The sequence below is a fragment of the Girardinichthys multiradiatus genome, chromosome 23, assembly GCF_021462225.1.
Source record: "Girardinichthys multiradiatus isolate DD_20200921_A chromosome 23, DD_fGirMul_XY1, whole genome shotgun sequence".
In the NCBI taxonomy this organism is placed as follows: Eukaryota; Metazoa; Chordata; class Actinopteri; order Cyprinodontiformes; family Goodeidae; genus Girardinichthys; species Girardinichthys multiradiatus.
In genome coordinates, this window is record NC_061815.1 from 28,283,501 (window position 1) to 28,300,130 (window position 16,630).

At 35.8% G+C, this 16,630-nt stretch overlaps 1 protein-coding gene across 1 annotated transcript in view; it reads left to right on the top strand.

The window, feature by feature from the left end:
* LOC124859949 (neuronal acetylcholine receptor subunit alpha-3-like) overlaps positions 1-16,630 on the top strand; it is a 28,580-nt gene that overhangs the window by 8,512 nt on the left and 3,438 nt on the right. The window contains exons 2-6 of the mRNA XM_047352863.1: positions 11,614-11,753; positions 11,832-11,876; positions 11,965-12,074; positions 12,928-13,135; positions 14,961-15,968. Of these exons, the coding sequence (XP_047208819.1) occupies positions 11,614-11,753; positions 11,832-11,876; positions 11,965-12,074; positions 12,928-13,135; positions 14,961-15,968 (1,511 nt within the window). The remainder of the gene's footprint in view (positions 1-11,613; positions 11,754-11,831; positions 11,877-11,964; positions 12,075-12,927; positions 13,136-14,960; positions 15,969-16,630) is intronic.

Sequence of the window (16,630 nt, forward strand, 5' to 3'; positions counted from 1 at the left end):
TGCATATCAAACCTGCTGTTAGTGAATTTATTCTTGCAGAAAAATACTGATTACTTTTTAGCCCATGGTTGAAAAAAGTTTTTTTTAAACCCTCATCCTTAGTTGCCTTCTGACCTGACTATTCTGGCAAATTATATGTAGTCTTTAATTCTAAAAGATATACATTTAGATCTTCAAGATATTTAATCTTGACTGCCTTCGCTATTCTTAGTATTCATAAAAATCCAACTGCCACTGATTTATATTTAGTTGCATTTGTGACTTGCAGGCAAGATGGATTCTTTGGTGACCACTTTTGGTCCTCAGGCTGCATTTATGTGACTTAGAGTAAATGTAGTGTTATGTTACTTGGTTTCTAAACTACATGCAAAACCAAGCCAGGACTCAAAACAGTGAAATTAAATTATTTATTTACAGTGAGGATGGGTAGGAAAATTACAAAAGGTTCTGTAAACTGGTTCAGCTGCACCTGGGGAAGAGGAGAAATAGCTTAGCTAAAGACGAGGAGATAGTTTTGGAAATTATGGCGAAAATGGGAGGCTTAGTGATTTTTTGAGTAAGTTTAGATTTAGATATCCTTGCGTGTGGAACCATATGTGTGGAGAAACTCAGCAGACACTCTTTTGACATCAGAGAGTCAAACAAATTCTTGAAAATCTTTAATTTAATCTAATTCTCATACAAAAGAGAGCTCATCCTTGGATTAGTACCTCCTTAATATATACTCTGTCCAAAGAAAGTCAGGTGTTTGTCTCATAGATTATTAGTTTATTTAGTTTTTTGTTCACAGTGAGTAGACATTAGTAGATTAGTCTTTATGTTATCTCTAGAATATTTAGTAAATTTAGATTTTTCATGGTTATTTTCTTCAGTAAATATCAATCCTAAAAATGGATATCTTTTCTTTTTTATCTGTACAGAAATCTTTGCTTGTTGTCCGTAAGCCTTTGAATGTGAATACAAAAGGACAAAGGACTCCTTTCCTAAAAGTTATTTAAAATGTCTTACATCTCTACAACATAGTCATAAAGACAAATAAAATTCCATTGCTATTTACTGGACAAAGATTTAAAAATCGTCCTTTAAAGAGACATTCTGCTAATAGGGCTTCTTCATCTATAATGAATTGCCTATCATTAAGACTCCTCTAAACATATAACACCTATGAACAGCTTATTGCAAAAACTGGAAGGAAAAGGCATCTCTAGTGGTCTACTACGGTTAACACAAGAGTAATATAACAACCAACAACAACTACAGAAACAAGAAGCTTTAATAAAACAAAACTGATAAAAAAAAAAAAACTGTAGAATCCTTGTTCATATTGAGATGCAAAGTAAATCAATAGAAAAATCTAAATAATGCGGATCTCTTGGTATTTTTGACAAAACTTCAATAAATCTGTCTTCCTTTATGGACTCCAGGACGAATAGCATCAGCATCTGCCATGGCTAATGGAGATCCAAACAAACAAAATAAAAATAAAAATAAATAAAAGTACAGCATATTAAAACGGAGATTCAAGACATGTATATAAACTTTTACAAAAGAAAATAAATATCAAAAAATAAAAACCATTGTTGTATTTACACAGAGCGTAATAGTCCTAATATTCTGTTTTGTGTCCTGGGATAGAGCTTGGTCATGTTTCACTATTGGAAAGTTGTAATAATGTTTTTATTGCATTTTATTTTCCCAACTGACTCTGCAAAAAAAGGAAACAAAATAAGTTTAGTCTTAATTTTAAACAAACATCTTCCTGGATCTTTCCTTTAATTGTTCTGTTGAGTTCAGAAAACAGTCATGTTTAAATATTCTAATCTCAAGATCTCAAGTTAATTATCTTATTACCCTGATATTATAACATTCTTTTGATAAGATTAAATGGTAATTTGTGTTTTTTATCTCCCTTTACCAAAGCTTGTTCTCTTGTGATAAAATCTTAATTACTTTCTGCTCACCATAGACCAAAAGTCTCATTCTCAGAGGTGGAATGCATCTTGATAAATGCAGCACCTGATTTACGATGGAAATGTTAGAAGGGAGGGAGAAGAAACGGTTTTTGAGTAACTAGCAGCCAAAGAACAATGGATCCACGTCGGATCAAAGCGAAAGAGTGGCGCTTCACCAAACACTGAAAAAGACTAGACCGCTGCCATCGAGTAAAACAGAATCCCAATATGAGTCTTGTGATCTTTTTTCTCTTTGTGATGAAACAAAATAGCTTTCACAAAAAAATTTTAAAGAATAAAACATCCATTCTTAAGATTAAAATTTTCAACATTATTAAAGTATGACAGTTTTCTGCTAAAAGCCCATAACTAAAATAAATTTGGATAATTAAATATATATATATATTTTTTTACTTTTTTGCAACCTCAAGTACTGACCTTTTCTTTTCGTATCTGTGTCCACATTGAGTATTGATTTTAATATTGATTTTCTTGGTCTTTTTGTTGTTGCCAGTTGTTCGGTCAAAGTTTTAAACTTTAAATTTCTTCTCTAAAGTTCAGTTCTTATTTAAAGTTCAAGTTATGTGGCCTTGGTGTTACTAATGCTAATTACAACCGTGAGTTTTTGAGTTCCAGAAAGTTTCACAGTCATGATTTTAGGCAACTTAAGTTTCCCACAAGACAGATTACAAGTGAATCTTCTTTTTTTTATTTTTTTTTTTATATTCAGCTAATTTATATAGCTGTCCATTATCTGATCCCTGTATAAAGGTCATGATAATTTACAAAGTTCAATATCCTTTTAATAAATTCTTATCTCTTTAAGGGTCCTGAAAAGTTCAACGGGTCTTATGTGTAACATATCCTGCTTTAGACCTAAAGTCTCACCTGGTTAAAGAGTACTGCAAAGTATTAACCCCCCTTGAAACTTCCACATGTTGTTCCATCAGTGTATTTTCTTGGGGTTTTATGAGACAGACTAATCCAAAGTTCAAAGCACAGTACGAATTGTGGTCTGCATTTTATTGAGCCCCCCAGAGTCAGTATTTTATCTCTTGTATGTTTTATTTTACTAGCTTTGCACATTGAAAGACTGAATATTTTTTACATTCGTCTATTTATTAATTAGGGAACTTGGAGACGGTGGCCGTGGATTTTGTAGGGGTATTAAAGTAAAGGGGGCTAAACACAAATGCTTGCCACACTTTTCAGACTTTTATTTCTGAGAAATTTTAAATTTTCCATCCGCTTACCTCTTCACCACTTTGTGTTAGTCTGTTAACTGAAAACACGATAACAGGTACAGGGGTTGGACAATGTCATTTTAGTGTGGGAGGTTTCATGGCTAAAGTGGCCCAATACTTGTGCTAGATGGGCACGTCACTGCCAAGGACTGCCAAACCATTCTTGAGGACCATGGGCATCCAATGGTTCAAACATTGTATCCTGAAGGCGGTGTCGTGTATCAGGATGACAATGCACCAATACACACAGCAAGACTGGTGAAAGATTGGTTTGATGAACATGAAAGTGAAGTTGAACATCTCCCATGGCCTGCACAGTCACCAGATCTAAATATTATTGAGCCACTTTGGGGTGTTTTGGAGGAGCGAGTCAGGAAACGTTTTCCTCCACCAGTATCACGTAGTGACCTGGCCACTATCCTGCAAGAAGAATGGCTTAAAATCCCTCTGACCACTGTGCAGGACTTGTATATGTCATTCCCAAGTCGAATTGATGCTGTATTGGCCGCAAAAGGAGGCCCTACACCATACTAATAAATTATTGTGGTCTAAAACCAGGTGTTTCAGTTTCATTGTCCAACCCCTGTATTAGTTGTTTAAACGTGCTGAAACGTAAGTAAATTCACAGGTTATGAAGCTCTTTATAATGCATATTCACAGTTTGACCCAGTTATATCAATTATCTCCTGTTATTAAGTAACATTTTTCTGTACGAAAGACCTACCTAGCTCAAGCTTTTATAATATAGAGTTGTTACAAAATTGCTATATTCCTATTCTTAACTCAAAATTCGTTCAATGCAACCCCACTTAAGAGTTCATGGATTCTTCTTTCAAAACTCAAAGCACTTTAAAAATATTGGGCTTATGATGATCTAGACATTCTGAAGGAGACCCTTGAGATATATGCACCAAAGTAAAAAAAAAAAAAACCCACAAATAATTTATCAAGGATTTGTATGCAAATACAAAAAGGTTGTAACAGAAAAAGTTATACAACAAAGACATCTGCATCTAAAATCAGAAGCAAACTTTTATATTTGCTGTTACATTGGCACACATGTTTTCAACCTCTTTCCTGAGTCCTGATTCAGTCAGTGTGGCTGACAAACGTGATAGATAAGCCTGATCCATCATCTCTCGAGGACAGATATCAAATATACTGATTCCCTGCAGGTATTTTGTTAGCTCTGCAGCTTCCTTCCCTTCCCTTCCCTTTTATCAGCAGAACATGCTTTTTAGATGACATTTTTTCTTCTTGTCCTTCCAGTAAAACATAACATGCATCAAAATGAGAACCAATGTGTTGAAGATGCTTTGGGGCACATCTATTAAATGCTACCCAAATAACAGTCTTTTTACCAAACTGAGATACTTTTTTTAAAGAGGAAAATGTTCTATTAAACTGACTGGATTAATTCACAGAGGTACAGTTAAATTTTTTAAGTTAGAACAAGGTATAGGGTGGGAAAAAAGACTACAATTTCAGCAAAGATTAAAACAGCTTTAGAATTTAAAAATCCATTCTTTTTTTCCTTTAAAATCAGTCTATAAAATGCATAGGATGCCCTCATTGTTTAAATGCAAGAATGTTACCATACATAGGCACCCACACTCACAATCATACAGTACATTTTGTACATCTTCGTCATGCTCTCCTATATGAAGGGTCTCATACTGTAGCTCAAGCTTAACAGGATGGCCATGGCTAATGTGGTTATCACCGTGGATCCTCTTGTGCGTCACTGAGCAAGTCAGGCCATCAAAACCCTGGAGAGCAGACCCATGCTATCTGGCTGTTTTGTGCATGTTCCTGCTGTCAATTTTCTCCTCCTATCTCCTCACACCACTGCTTCCCTCTCTCTTTGTATCTCCTCTCCAAGTACTCACACTCTCATTGGTGTATTTGTGGAGGGTAATTAGTTCCTTCAGACTGTCCAACACAGACTCCCAGGCTCATACTGGTTAGTGCATGTCTGATCAAAGTACCTCCCACAGGCCGCCAGTCTTTCAACAGCTTGCTCCTACTGAACCCACAAGAGACACTTGGAGACTCACTATTTGTCTTGCTAAGTCTTAATCGGTGTTGCTTTTTCTTAAAAAGAAATGCTTGACTGCTTGGCTTCGTCTGTGCCCGAACAAAGACTTTTCACTTTGACATCATAAAGACAGGGAAGGGAAAATCAAGAAAAAATGTTTTGTAAAAAGAAACGTGACAGACTGATTTCATGTGATTTTCATCATCAGAGACAAAGTCACTTTTGACCAAAGTGATTTACACAGAATGTGTAGAAATCTGAGCTTATAAAAGCAAAGATGATGATTGTGATGACAAAGAATTTTTCTCAAAGCAATTATTTTTTTCATATGTTAACCTGGATGTCTTTCCTGCAAAATTTCCACTATAGAGCCAATAACATAGCACACTAATCCCTAACAAAGTATTGTGATTACATTGTGTTTATTTCCAATAACTTCTACAATGCCAACATGCTACATTGAGCTAGCTAACATCATAGACAGTATGAGTGCATATTTGCAAAAAAACAATAAAGTTTATTAGTTTGAACATTAAATATCTTCTCTTTGTAGTGGAGAAAAGGAAAGCAAACCCTTAAACCTCGAATACTTAAGATCAGAACAAGAACAAGTAAGGGGAATTATGGGAGTAACTGTTGCAAGAGAGGATGAGAAAGAAAGTGTGGCTTATTTTTTTACTTTCTTTTTTATGCAAAGAACAAAAGGTCCAATTAATTGACTGATTATAATTGCCCTGGTTTTCCCTCAGCCAATTACTGGCTTAACCAAGGTTCTGGCACTGCAGCAAATCATCAAGCAGCAGGCAGTTTTTAAGGCAGGTACCAAGAGCTGAAATTATGCAAGTGTCTCTAGAGAAAGGCCATTTTATCAGGGTTTAAGGAGCAGCTCGCCTCATACAGTGACCTCAGGAAACCTATGGAGACCTTCTAGCAGCACAGTAATGGGACTTCGGTGGATTTAGTTCCCTTATTAAGGAAACAAACTTAATTTTTCAGTTCGGTAAATTGTGACTCATACTTCTATTACATAAAGCGTGCTTGTCTTTGCTACAGACATGATTGTTGTAGAAAGAGCTACATTGCCTGTCAGAAATTTAATAATCATGGGTATGAATCTCGTTATAATTTTGGATTTTGAATTTGCTTATTTGAGCAAGTTTTTACTCCCATGGGAATGTTAAAACAACAAATAAATGATTTTTAAAACTGCAACTGGATGCACAAGTTTTAATTTATTTCAGATTTTTCCTACACAGGGTAATCAAAATATATACAGGTTAAAATATTTACATATGTCCCCACTGGTTTTCCTCTAAATGTCACTTGGATAGTTGCAATGAAACCAATACGTTTTGTAGCTAGCAAAAAACTCCTGATATAATTGGAACAAAAATATTTGACCAATTCTCATTTATGTTTTCTTGGCATAGACCATGGTTTTAAGTATAGCGCATACCTTTTCTGTAAAACTGAGATAAGGGCTTTTCCAAAACTTAATGGTAGCTTGCTTTAACAATCTCAAAGCCAGTTTTGATTTTTATTTGGGATCATTGTCCTGTTAGAATATTTAATTGTGTCTAAGTTCTGACCCAGAGTGTCCCTCTGAAATGAAAGAAAATCAGTGAGAACAATCAGAAACACTCCAGGAACTACCAAGGCTTATGCTTGCCACTTGAACACCTGTGTCACTGTCCGATGTGAAGAGAGTGAGAGAGAGAAAGCTGACCAATAAAGATGTCCCTGCTACAAAATTAACATCTTTAAGCATGACTGCAATTTGCAGCTGACCACATAGGCAAGATAAGCTGCTTTTGGAGACAAGAGAAACATTTATCGTCCAAATGAGACAAAGAATGAGCCGTGTGGCCGCAATGAGAAGAAAGTTTGCTTGCAGGAGACAAGAATACTGTACTAGCTATCAAGAAATATGGTGGTGGCCTCATGGTGTGGGAGTGTTTAGCCAGCAATGATGCTTGCACATTAGACAAACTGGATGGAAAATTAAAGGAGAACTACTTTCTAATCCTTGAATTTCAGTACGATTCTACAGCTGTTCTACAGCAGTTGATACTTGGACACAGGTCATAGTTCTAACAGTACAATAAAACCAAACACACATCAGAACTAGTTGTGGAATGGATAGAGCAGGCTTGACCTCAGTTCTAGTATAACGTTCAAGGGGTGGTTAAAAGCCTGGTTCCTGACAGGAAAAAACCTCAAAAACATTTACACGAGCTCAACGAATTCTGCCAAGAAAATTGATGATTTCAGCCAGAATTATACCTGAAGCTTGTTGATCATTTTTAAAATGCATTGGATGTATGCATGTTGTATTACCAGTCCGCCCTAAAAAAGAACAGTTATATTGCATCAATATTAGCCTAAGAATAAATAAATAATTTGTAGTTAGACCAAAAAATATTCATACCCCCAGCAGGTTTAGCTCTTAAGTAATCTTTTAATTTTACCAGTATGTTTCTCCTGACTGGAAGTAATATAAAAAATTTGGAGTGGCGCAGTCAGAGTCCTGACTTGAGTCTGATAGTGAACCTGTTGAAGGAGCTAAAGATTAGGGTGACGGCAAGGAGGCTTTCCATCCTCAAAGACACGGAGTTCATCACCAAATATCAATCATCAAGAAATCCTGGTGGAAACATGCAAAAAGCTGGTCAGAAATTAGTACTTCTACTAATTTGATCGTCATAATGCCAATAAAGTTTATTTTCATTTATTATTGACAAGGCTATAGATTATTTTTAATATCACTTTTTTATTGAATTGTTAATGAAAACATCTGAATTATAGATTTTAAAACCGATACTCCTTTTACATTGTTTTATTATCTCATTTCCTATCAGAAAAAAAAAAAATGTCTTCATTGAATGAGAATCATTTTAAATATAAATCTGCTTAACTAGAGTTTAATGCAAATTAGTTATTTAAGTTTGGTTGGGCATTTAAATTATTTACACAAAATGCAGTTACTACAAATTTTGCTATGTTCTGCAGAACCGTTGTTTTTTGGTTTTGACCTTTATGGGGGACTGCATATTGTCTGCAGTCATATGTGATCTTTTGTTTGGTGTGCACAGACATCATAATCAAACTGGCCCCTCTGAGATGAGCTCAGAATTATTGTAACGTCAGTGCTTCAGTGTTGTGGTTATTAGACGTAGACACGAACCAAATTCATATAGCTTGTCTTAAATGACTTTTGCTGCCCTGGCAAGTTGTCAGTATGTTTTTTTTAAACATGAACAAATGAACTAAGCCAAGATGTTTAAAAGATTTTCATCAGGGTGCTGTAAATATTAAAAATCTTTAGGACTTTATTGTATGAACAGTGAATATGACATTTATTTCAATATATAGGTTCCTCTAATAATGTACAATACTTTATTGAAGTGGCCTTACTTCTGACAGCCCAGTTTTATCTGAGATTGCTTTGGTAAACATCAGCTATATGAAAAGAATAATGAATGCAACACTGCTGGGAAAAAGACAAGAACCAATAAGCCTACCAACCAAAAAGAGAATGTTCTTCAAAATACATTTTATACTATACATGACGCATGATCTTAACTACAGCTGTTTTGCTATTAAAAACATCTGGTTATATCTTTACTTTCATTGGCATTTAGGATTTTTTTGCTTTCTTTGACTGAAGCTGATCATTCCCTAAAATACCATAGTTTAAATGAAAATATTTTGGGGATTTTCTCATTATTTTATTAGTGTTAAGATTTGATGCAAAATTATAATATTGTACAGAGAAAAGAAAATATAAGTGGGTGGAGGAAAATATAAGAATGAAGCTTTTTGGGTGTGTAGTTTACCACATTAAGTCCATGTTTTATTTAGTTGTAAAAAAAATATCCCTTTTTAGTGAATGGGTTTATTTTTTTGCAGATCGAATGTGACCTTGTTGGCCTTTTTATTAAAGAAATCTAATAACCACATGTGGTAGGGCGCAAAGTGCTTTTTTTGATGGTTTCAAACTGTTAAAGCCTGTGAATATGTGCATCTCTCCTTGACTTGACCGTTGTGATGGAAGAGATCATCTTTAGCTTTTCAAGCATTTGTTCTTCAGCTGGTATCCAGTGTTGGGTTTAGAAAACTTAATAAAGGAGCAATGAACATAATGTACAATAAATGTTATAAGTTCTGATTATGTGTAATTTAAAAGTAATAGAGTTGGAGCTCTGTGAAGCCACAGTAGACTAGTCTCCAGTGTTCCTAAGGCTGCTCTGGTGGTGTGACTGTGTGCTGTCATGAGGCAGCATTGTCTGCTCAGACAGGTGTAGGTCTGCGTGCCGCCCCAAGCACAAGCTTTACTTGTGGCAGTCTTCCACAATTGGTTCAGTTTTTCATACACACCTCTGCAGATGCCCCTTTTTTCTGCTTTTGCTTAAATCATTTAGTGTTAGAGATGGACATGTTTTTTTTATGTTTTTTGCAGCACTAGTGGCCTTTCTTTTTTCTTATTTTTTCAACAGTAGGTTAACAGGAAAGGGGTGGAGAGAGGGGAAGGTCTCCTGGGCCGGGAGTCGAACTCATGACAGCTGCGTTGAGGACTAAAACTTCTGAATATGGGTTGCACATTTTACCCCTAAAAACACTTATGGAACATAGCTTTTTGCATAAGTGTTTTTTTTATGTAAAGCTATTATATTAGAAAAGGCTGATGGCAAACCTTAAAATAAGAACTTTTTTAATTGAGCTCCATTTTTGTAGATGCTTAAGGCAGTTTTTGACAGATTTTAAAGAAAGTCATTAAATAATCATCTGAATTTCATAATTAACCACATGAATCCTCAGCTTTTTTATATTTAACATGGTCAGAATGTGCTTTAATTGCAATATTCCTCAGTTGTCCTGGCGAAATAAAAGGATCTACTTGTTATACAACCATACATAATTGCCTACACACTGTAGTAGCTGGAAAAGGCTACTCATTTTCTCCTAAATTAATCTGAAGCAGCTGCATGTAAATGGTTTGAGCGTACATCCTCATCTATTGCTGTTACTAAAGTGTACTATAGCACAAGGATTGATGGTAAGGAAAAGATGCAGTAAAGACAAGTTATTTTCATCCACATTGTAGTGAAATTTTGAGGCACAAACAGGAAACATCTCCTGCAGATCGTTGTTTTGATAACAGACTGTTTGTAACTTCTGTGTACCCAAAAGCAGGAAGTTCAGCACCTCACCTTCTAACAGAGAAGAAACATTTCCCACCTGCACTGGCCTCTTTACACTGTCTTCTCTTCATTTCAGTGCCCAGTAAAATTTTTTATGACTTATTTATCAGGGTATAAAATGCATTGAAAAGGTATGGGACCATTTTACGTGTCTGAACTTTTGCACATTCACTCTCCAGCCAAAGTATTGTGGTTCAAAAACGCAATACTTTCTAGGTTCTAGTAATCCTAACTGACCTAAAATACATTAGTCAGAAAATGAGAATAAAGGTAATGTATTTTCTCATACAGTATAGCTGAACATCTGGCTTTCATACTGCTCTTTCTTTGGGTAGAACTAGTTCATGTTCCTTGTCTTCTCATTTAAAAAAAACATTACTATACACAAGTTTTGTAAACTTTTAGTTGGAGTTAGAACTTTACAGGAAAATGTGAAGGTAGTTCATATTGTCTCTAGCAGAAATTATTATTTTATTAATAATATTATTATTATTATTTTATTAAAGTAGCCACCCTTTTGCTAAGATAACTGAAATATTAACCACTGGCCATCTCTCAATGAACCTCTGGGAATTCTTTAAAGACTCTGAAAACCATTTCAGGTGAACACCTCATGAGGCTAATGGAGAGAATGCTAAGAGAGCAAAGCAGTCATCAAAACAAAGGGTGGCTATGTTGAAAAATCTAAAATCTAAAAATGTTTGGTGTTGTTTCACACTTTTGTGAAATAACTACAATGTAAATCATCTACAATGTAAATAGTCATGAAAATGAAGAGACCCATTATGTGAGAAAGTGTATCTAAAACTTTTGACTGGTAGTGTAGATTTTGTAAGGATTTACAAATAATAAAAAATCAGCCCATGTGTGTTAGAATTTAATCTGCCTTTGCCTGTTTCTTACTCTCTCACATACTTGGGAAATGTAGCCTTGATTTGAGCAAAACATTAATCTTTGACTCTCTATAATAACTTTCTGTTTGCAGAGACTGAAGATAAATCTGTTTGAGGGGGTGACCTTTCTGCAGGATTAGTGTCAACTTTAATTTACTGTCAGTGATAACCATAGACAGTTCCACAAAGCCCCAGTTCAACTCAGTCAATGTAAAGTGACAGGTTTTGCCATGTTTGCTAATCTTCTGGTAATTTCCTCAACATGCTCTTCCCATGTTTTTCTAGGCTGCATCTCATCCAAAGCAGAGGACAGATTATTCCGAAGGTTGTTCAGAAGATACAACCAGTTCATCAGACCTGTGGAGAATGTATCTGATCCAGTTACAGTGGAGTTTGAGGTGTCCATCTCGCAGCTTGTTAAAGTGGTAAGACCATCCGTCCGTCCAATGCTATCCTATGCCTTCCTAATTTAGTTCCTCAGTATTTGTTTTATTTTTTTTTAGGATGAGGTGAATCAAATTATGGAAACTAACTTATGGCTGAGACATGTAAGTGTTACTGTGTTTTTTAATTTGCTATGAGTTTTATTTAAATTTCATCAACATGTCGAGTGTTTCTGTTTCACCTGTTCTTCAGGTTTGGAATGACTACAAACTGAAATGGATCCCTGTTGAATATGATGGTATTGAGTTCATACGAGTTCCATCCAACAAGATATGGAGACCGGATATTGTCCTTTACAACAAGTATGTTTTGATAAAAATGATGCTATATGGATGCTGTAGGATCAGATTTTCTGAGTAACATTAATTATTTTAAGTAATTTGATTATTTTGATTAAATTGTGTCTGTTTGAAATTATTGCTGCATTGCAACAGCATATCATTTTACCTTTTGGAAAATAATTTATCTCATAGTTGGCCATAAAATGACCTGAAGTTATCAACATGCTTTCATGTCTACATTTGTTGTCATACTGGCCCAGAGAGTTTTTCCAATAAAAACAAAAACTGACCAATAAAAAACATCAGGTAAAAAAAACAGAACCTGTTACACGTTTTTAGTTTGAGACTGGATTGTTCTTGTTTTTTTTTTCTTATACTTGCTACAATATCAGTTGTACGCTCTGAATCCTTTGGGGTCTAATTTATAAACGTGCCACAAAATAAATAATAAGGATCATGTCTCCATGATCCTTACTCCTGGATCATGGAGACATTCGTGTGTAATGCTGCGTTTCTTTGCTCTTTTCTTCGTGGTTGCCATTGTTACCATGTTACCATGAAATTACATTGATCAGCAGGCTCATTTAAATACACATTGACATTCATGAGGTGTTTTGCATTGATCATTTATGGTTGAATGTGGGCATATAGAGCCTAGAACATGAGGCAGAACCTTGTACACAAATGTTGAGGTACAGCTGTGATTTATAAAGGGGAAATTGCTTACTTGTTTGTGTACGCATGGTTTTATAAGTCTGGATTTTTGGCTTTTAGGGGTACATACACTTTAACTTAGATCCTACGCAGTGTTTTATAAATCAGACCCCTGACCGTTAGAGGTAAATGTAATAACCTGCAAAATGTTCTCCCACAGTGCTGTAGGTGACTTCCTTGTAGAAGACAAGACCAAAGCTCTGCTGAAGTTTGATGGTACCATCACTTGGATTCCTCCAGCTATATTCAAATCGTCCTGCCCAATGGACATCACTTACTTCCCCTTTGACTACCAGAACTGCTCTATGAAGTTTGGGTCCTGGACCTATGACAAAGCAAAGATCGACTTGGTGCTCATTGGCTCTAAGGTCAGATGGAGTGTCAGAAGAATAAAAACAAAATCTTGTAAATTCGTTGTGTTAAGTTTTTATGTCTTCTACTCTTTAGAAAATGTTTTATTTATTAGCATTGAAGAGATGGTCCATGTGATTGCATAATTGGAAAAATGTTTTCAGTTGGGTAAAGAATAATCACTTCTATTTATGAAAGTGTAGAGCTGCCACCTGGGCAAAGGAAAAATAGATCTATACTAGGTTATAGCGCAAAAACGTTGTTGTTCTAAAACATGCTTTTTATGTTAGTACAATATACTATCATGTTATTGCGATTTACTTTACATGCTTTAATTTAATATTACCTTATTACAATATACATATTTATCATATAACAAAGGTTTTTGCGTTCTTACAATATAAATATAATCTATTATTGTAAAATATAAATATAATATGTCGTACAAACATGAGAAAAATTTTGTACAATTGAACAATAAAGGTTTCACCTTTTTCTTGTTAGAACATAATATAGGTTTACCTTACAACATAATAAAGTTGATGACGATGCAGATAAGTGACTGAGATAATGTCTCATCTAAAGGAACTGATTAAGTTCTGTGTTATGCTTGGATTGAGCTATGGAGAGATTTTGCTGTTATTGAGCTGCTTGGATAGTATTATTATAAGCAGGCGTACACTGAGAAGGAACACACTGAGCTTTACAGGAGGACAAATGAGTCTGGCTCATGGAGCATGGCCGGCTCCATGGATACAGACTACACCACCTGAACTGAATTCAGACCTTTATGTTGTCACAATACATTTTCTGAACTATCTTCTGGATTCATTCAGGGCTAAATGAAGACAAAATTGGCCTGGAATAGGCGCTAATTAAGGTGGCATGTTGACTCCTCTGACAAACTGACGTTGTTTAGAACATGAATAGAAGTAGTGATTAATGGTGATTCTGAATGTGTTGTTTTATGTTCTTACAAAAAAAAAACCAACATATTTTTCTAACATCTTTTGAAAGTTTGTACAATAAATTAGGACATTCATACAATATAATTATTACACTGTAAGAACATGAAAAAGTTTTTTTTTTTAAACGTGGTAAATATGTTTTAGTTTCATGGTATAACATAACTCTACTTTTGTGTGGCAGCTCTACGCTTCCGCCCATATTGTCTAATTTGAATACAAATCCTTTATTTTAGGCCTTCAACATTTTAAATAACTGGACCACAACATTTATAATCACTCTGCTCTAATTAACCAAACAGCTTCTGCTTAGTTGTTAGCTGCCTTGTAATTTATACTCTCTACCACAAACAATTACAGCTGGATTTGACCATCTTAGACTTTTCAGACCTGAGAGACTGATGCTGACCTTCACAAAAATATACTTGGTGGCGATTTTTATTTACTGAATTGATATGACTATCATGAAGCTTTGCACCTTAAAGTCAGAGAAAAGACAACCATTAATATTTCTGTTTCAGAAAACTGACCATACGGTTGAAACCAATTATTTGCATAAGCTGAATAAAAAGACACAACCTTTTATTTTTGCTTGCTGTTTGACATTAAATCAAACTTTTCAAGGTTTAGGTCAGGTAGGATTACCAAAATTATTTCTATTTCCTAAATGCCAGAATAATAAAATCTATTTTTTCATTACTGTCATTCAAGTCAGAAGTTTGCATACTCAAAGATTACTGATTAATAATCAAAAGAAATCCATCAAAATATTAAAAAAGACTTCTGCATCTCAAAGTCTGGCTCCTGCTTAAAGCAAAAGGTGTCATCTTGCTAATAAAAGGCCTTCTTTTTAAAATTTGTCTTTTGCATTTGCCAGGTGAACCTGAAAGACTTCTGGGAAAGTGGGGAGTGGGAGATCATTGATGCACCTGGATACAAACATGACATAAAGTATAACTGCTGTGAAGAAATCTACCCAGACATCACCTACTCCTTTTACATCCGCCGCCTGCCTCTCTTCTACACTATAAACCTCATCATTCCATGCCTCCTCATCTCCTTCCTCACAGTGCTGGTTTTCTATCTCCCATCAGACTGTGGGGAGAAGGTCACTCTGTGCATCTCAGTGCTGCTGTCCCTCACTGTGTTCCTCCTGGTCATCACTGAAACCATCCCCTCAACGTCGCTCGTCATCCCGCTGATTGGAGAGTATCTTCTCTTTACCATGATATTTGTGACTCTGAGTATCGTCATCACTGTCTTTGTGCTGAATGTCCACTACCGTACTCCAATGACTCACACAATGCCAGAGTGGGTGAGGATGGTTTTCCTTGGGTTGCTGCCCAGAGTTATGCTGATGAGACGGCCTATTGACCAGGGCTGCTCCTCACCTGCCAGAATCACAGGAGCGACAGGAGGAGGAGTCAGTGGTGGAGGTATTAAGAAGAAAAAGACCAGCATAGGAGGAGGAAGCAGCTCAGGAAGTCTAAGTGTTGGTGGTATAACTGGGGGTGTAGCATGCCCCCCGCTGGATAGTGGCTCAGGAGGTGGAGGAACCTCCTCAGCTGGTGGCTCCATGAACTGTGTGGAATATGGTGAGATGAACCGTGACCTTCACCCAGACATGACCAGGAGGTGTCCATATAGAGGCAAGGAGGTACCAACTCCAGTTCCACCAACAATGGTTCCTCCACCTGCTCCTCAGGCACCTCCAGCTGCGGGGCCTCCAGAGTCAGAGCTACCGAAGGTGCCGAGGCCTCTGAACGCCTCGTCGCCGGTCAATGCTGTCGTTGCCTTTTCTGTGGTGTCGCCAGAGATCAAGCAGGCCATCGAAAGCGTCAAATACATTGCAGAAAACATGAGGACACGCAACAAAGCCAAGGAGGTACATAAGCAAGCATTTACTTGTAGTGTGTGCTGATTATTTATGTTAGTATGAGATTTTATCACCTAATTAGATTCAGAATGTCTCTCTAGAGAAGATCTAAAAATACTATAAAATTAGTATTCAGTTTCTGACTGCAAATTTCTATATGTGGAGTTGGAATCAGCCTCAGGCCATTGTTTCAAAGTTGATACTTTGCAAAGTGTTACTGCTCAAATTTAATGTGAGAAAACAGTAAAAACCAAATAACAGTAATGACACCAATAATACAAAATCCATCACACTGAGTGAATATTACCAGACCAAGAGCAATGTGGGTATTTTATGAAACATATAAATTTATATAATATTAAAGCAAACTCAATAGTTATATCAACATGATCAACTATTTATGGTATTTAAGGTTTCTGGTTCTCAATTTCATGCTTAGCGTAAGGAAGAAATACTGTAGGAAACAAAATGTTTTTCCAAAAATGCTTATGTTAAAATACATTATCAATGCTTAGGTGTTTTATTTTTTTATTGAAATACAACCAGTTTTATAGATCTCACAGTCTGCTTCTTAGAGCACTGCCTCCGTATCAGTTCCTGAGAGTCTATCTAATTCTGCTGATGTTAAATATGAGGAGGAAAGAATTTGGTGCCGTGCAGACTTGGTACAC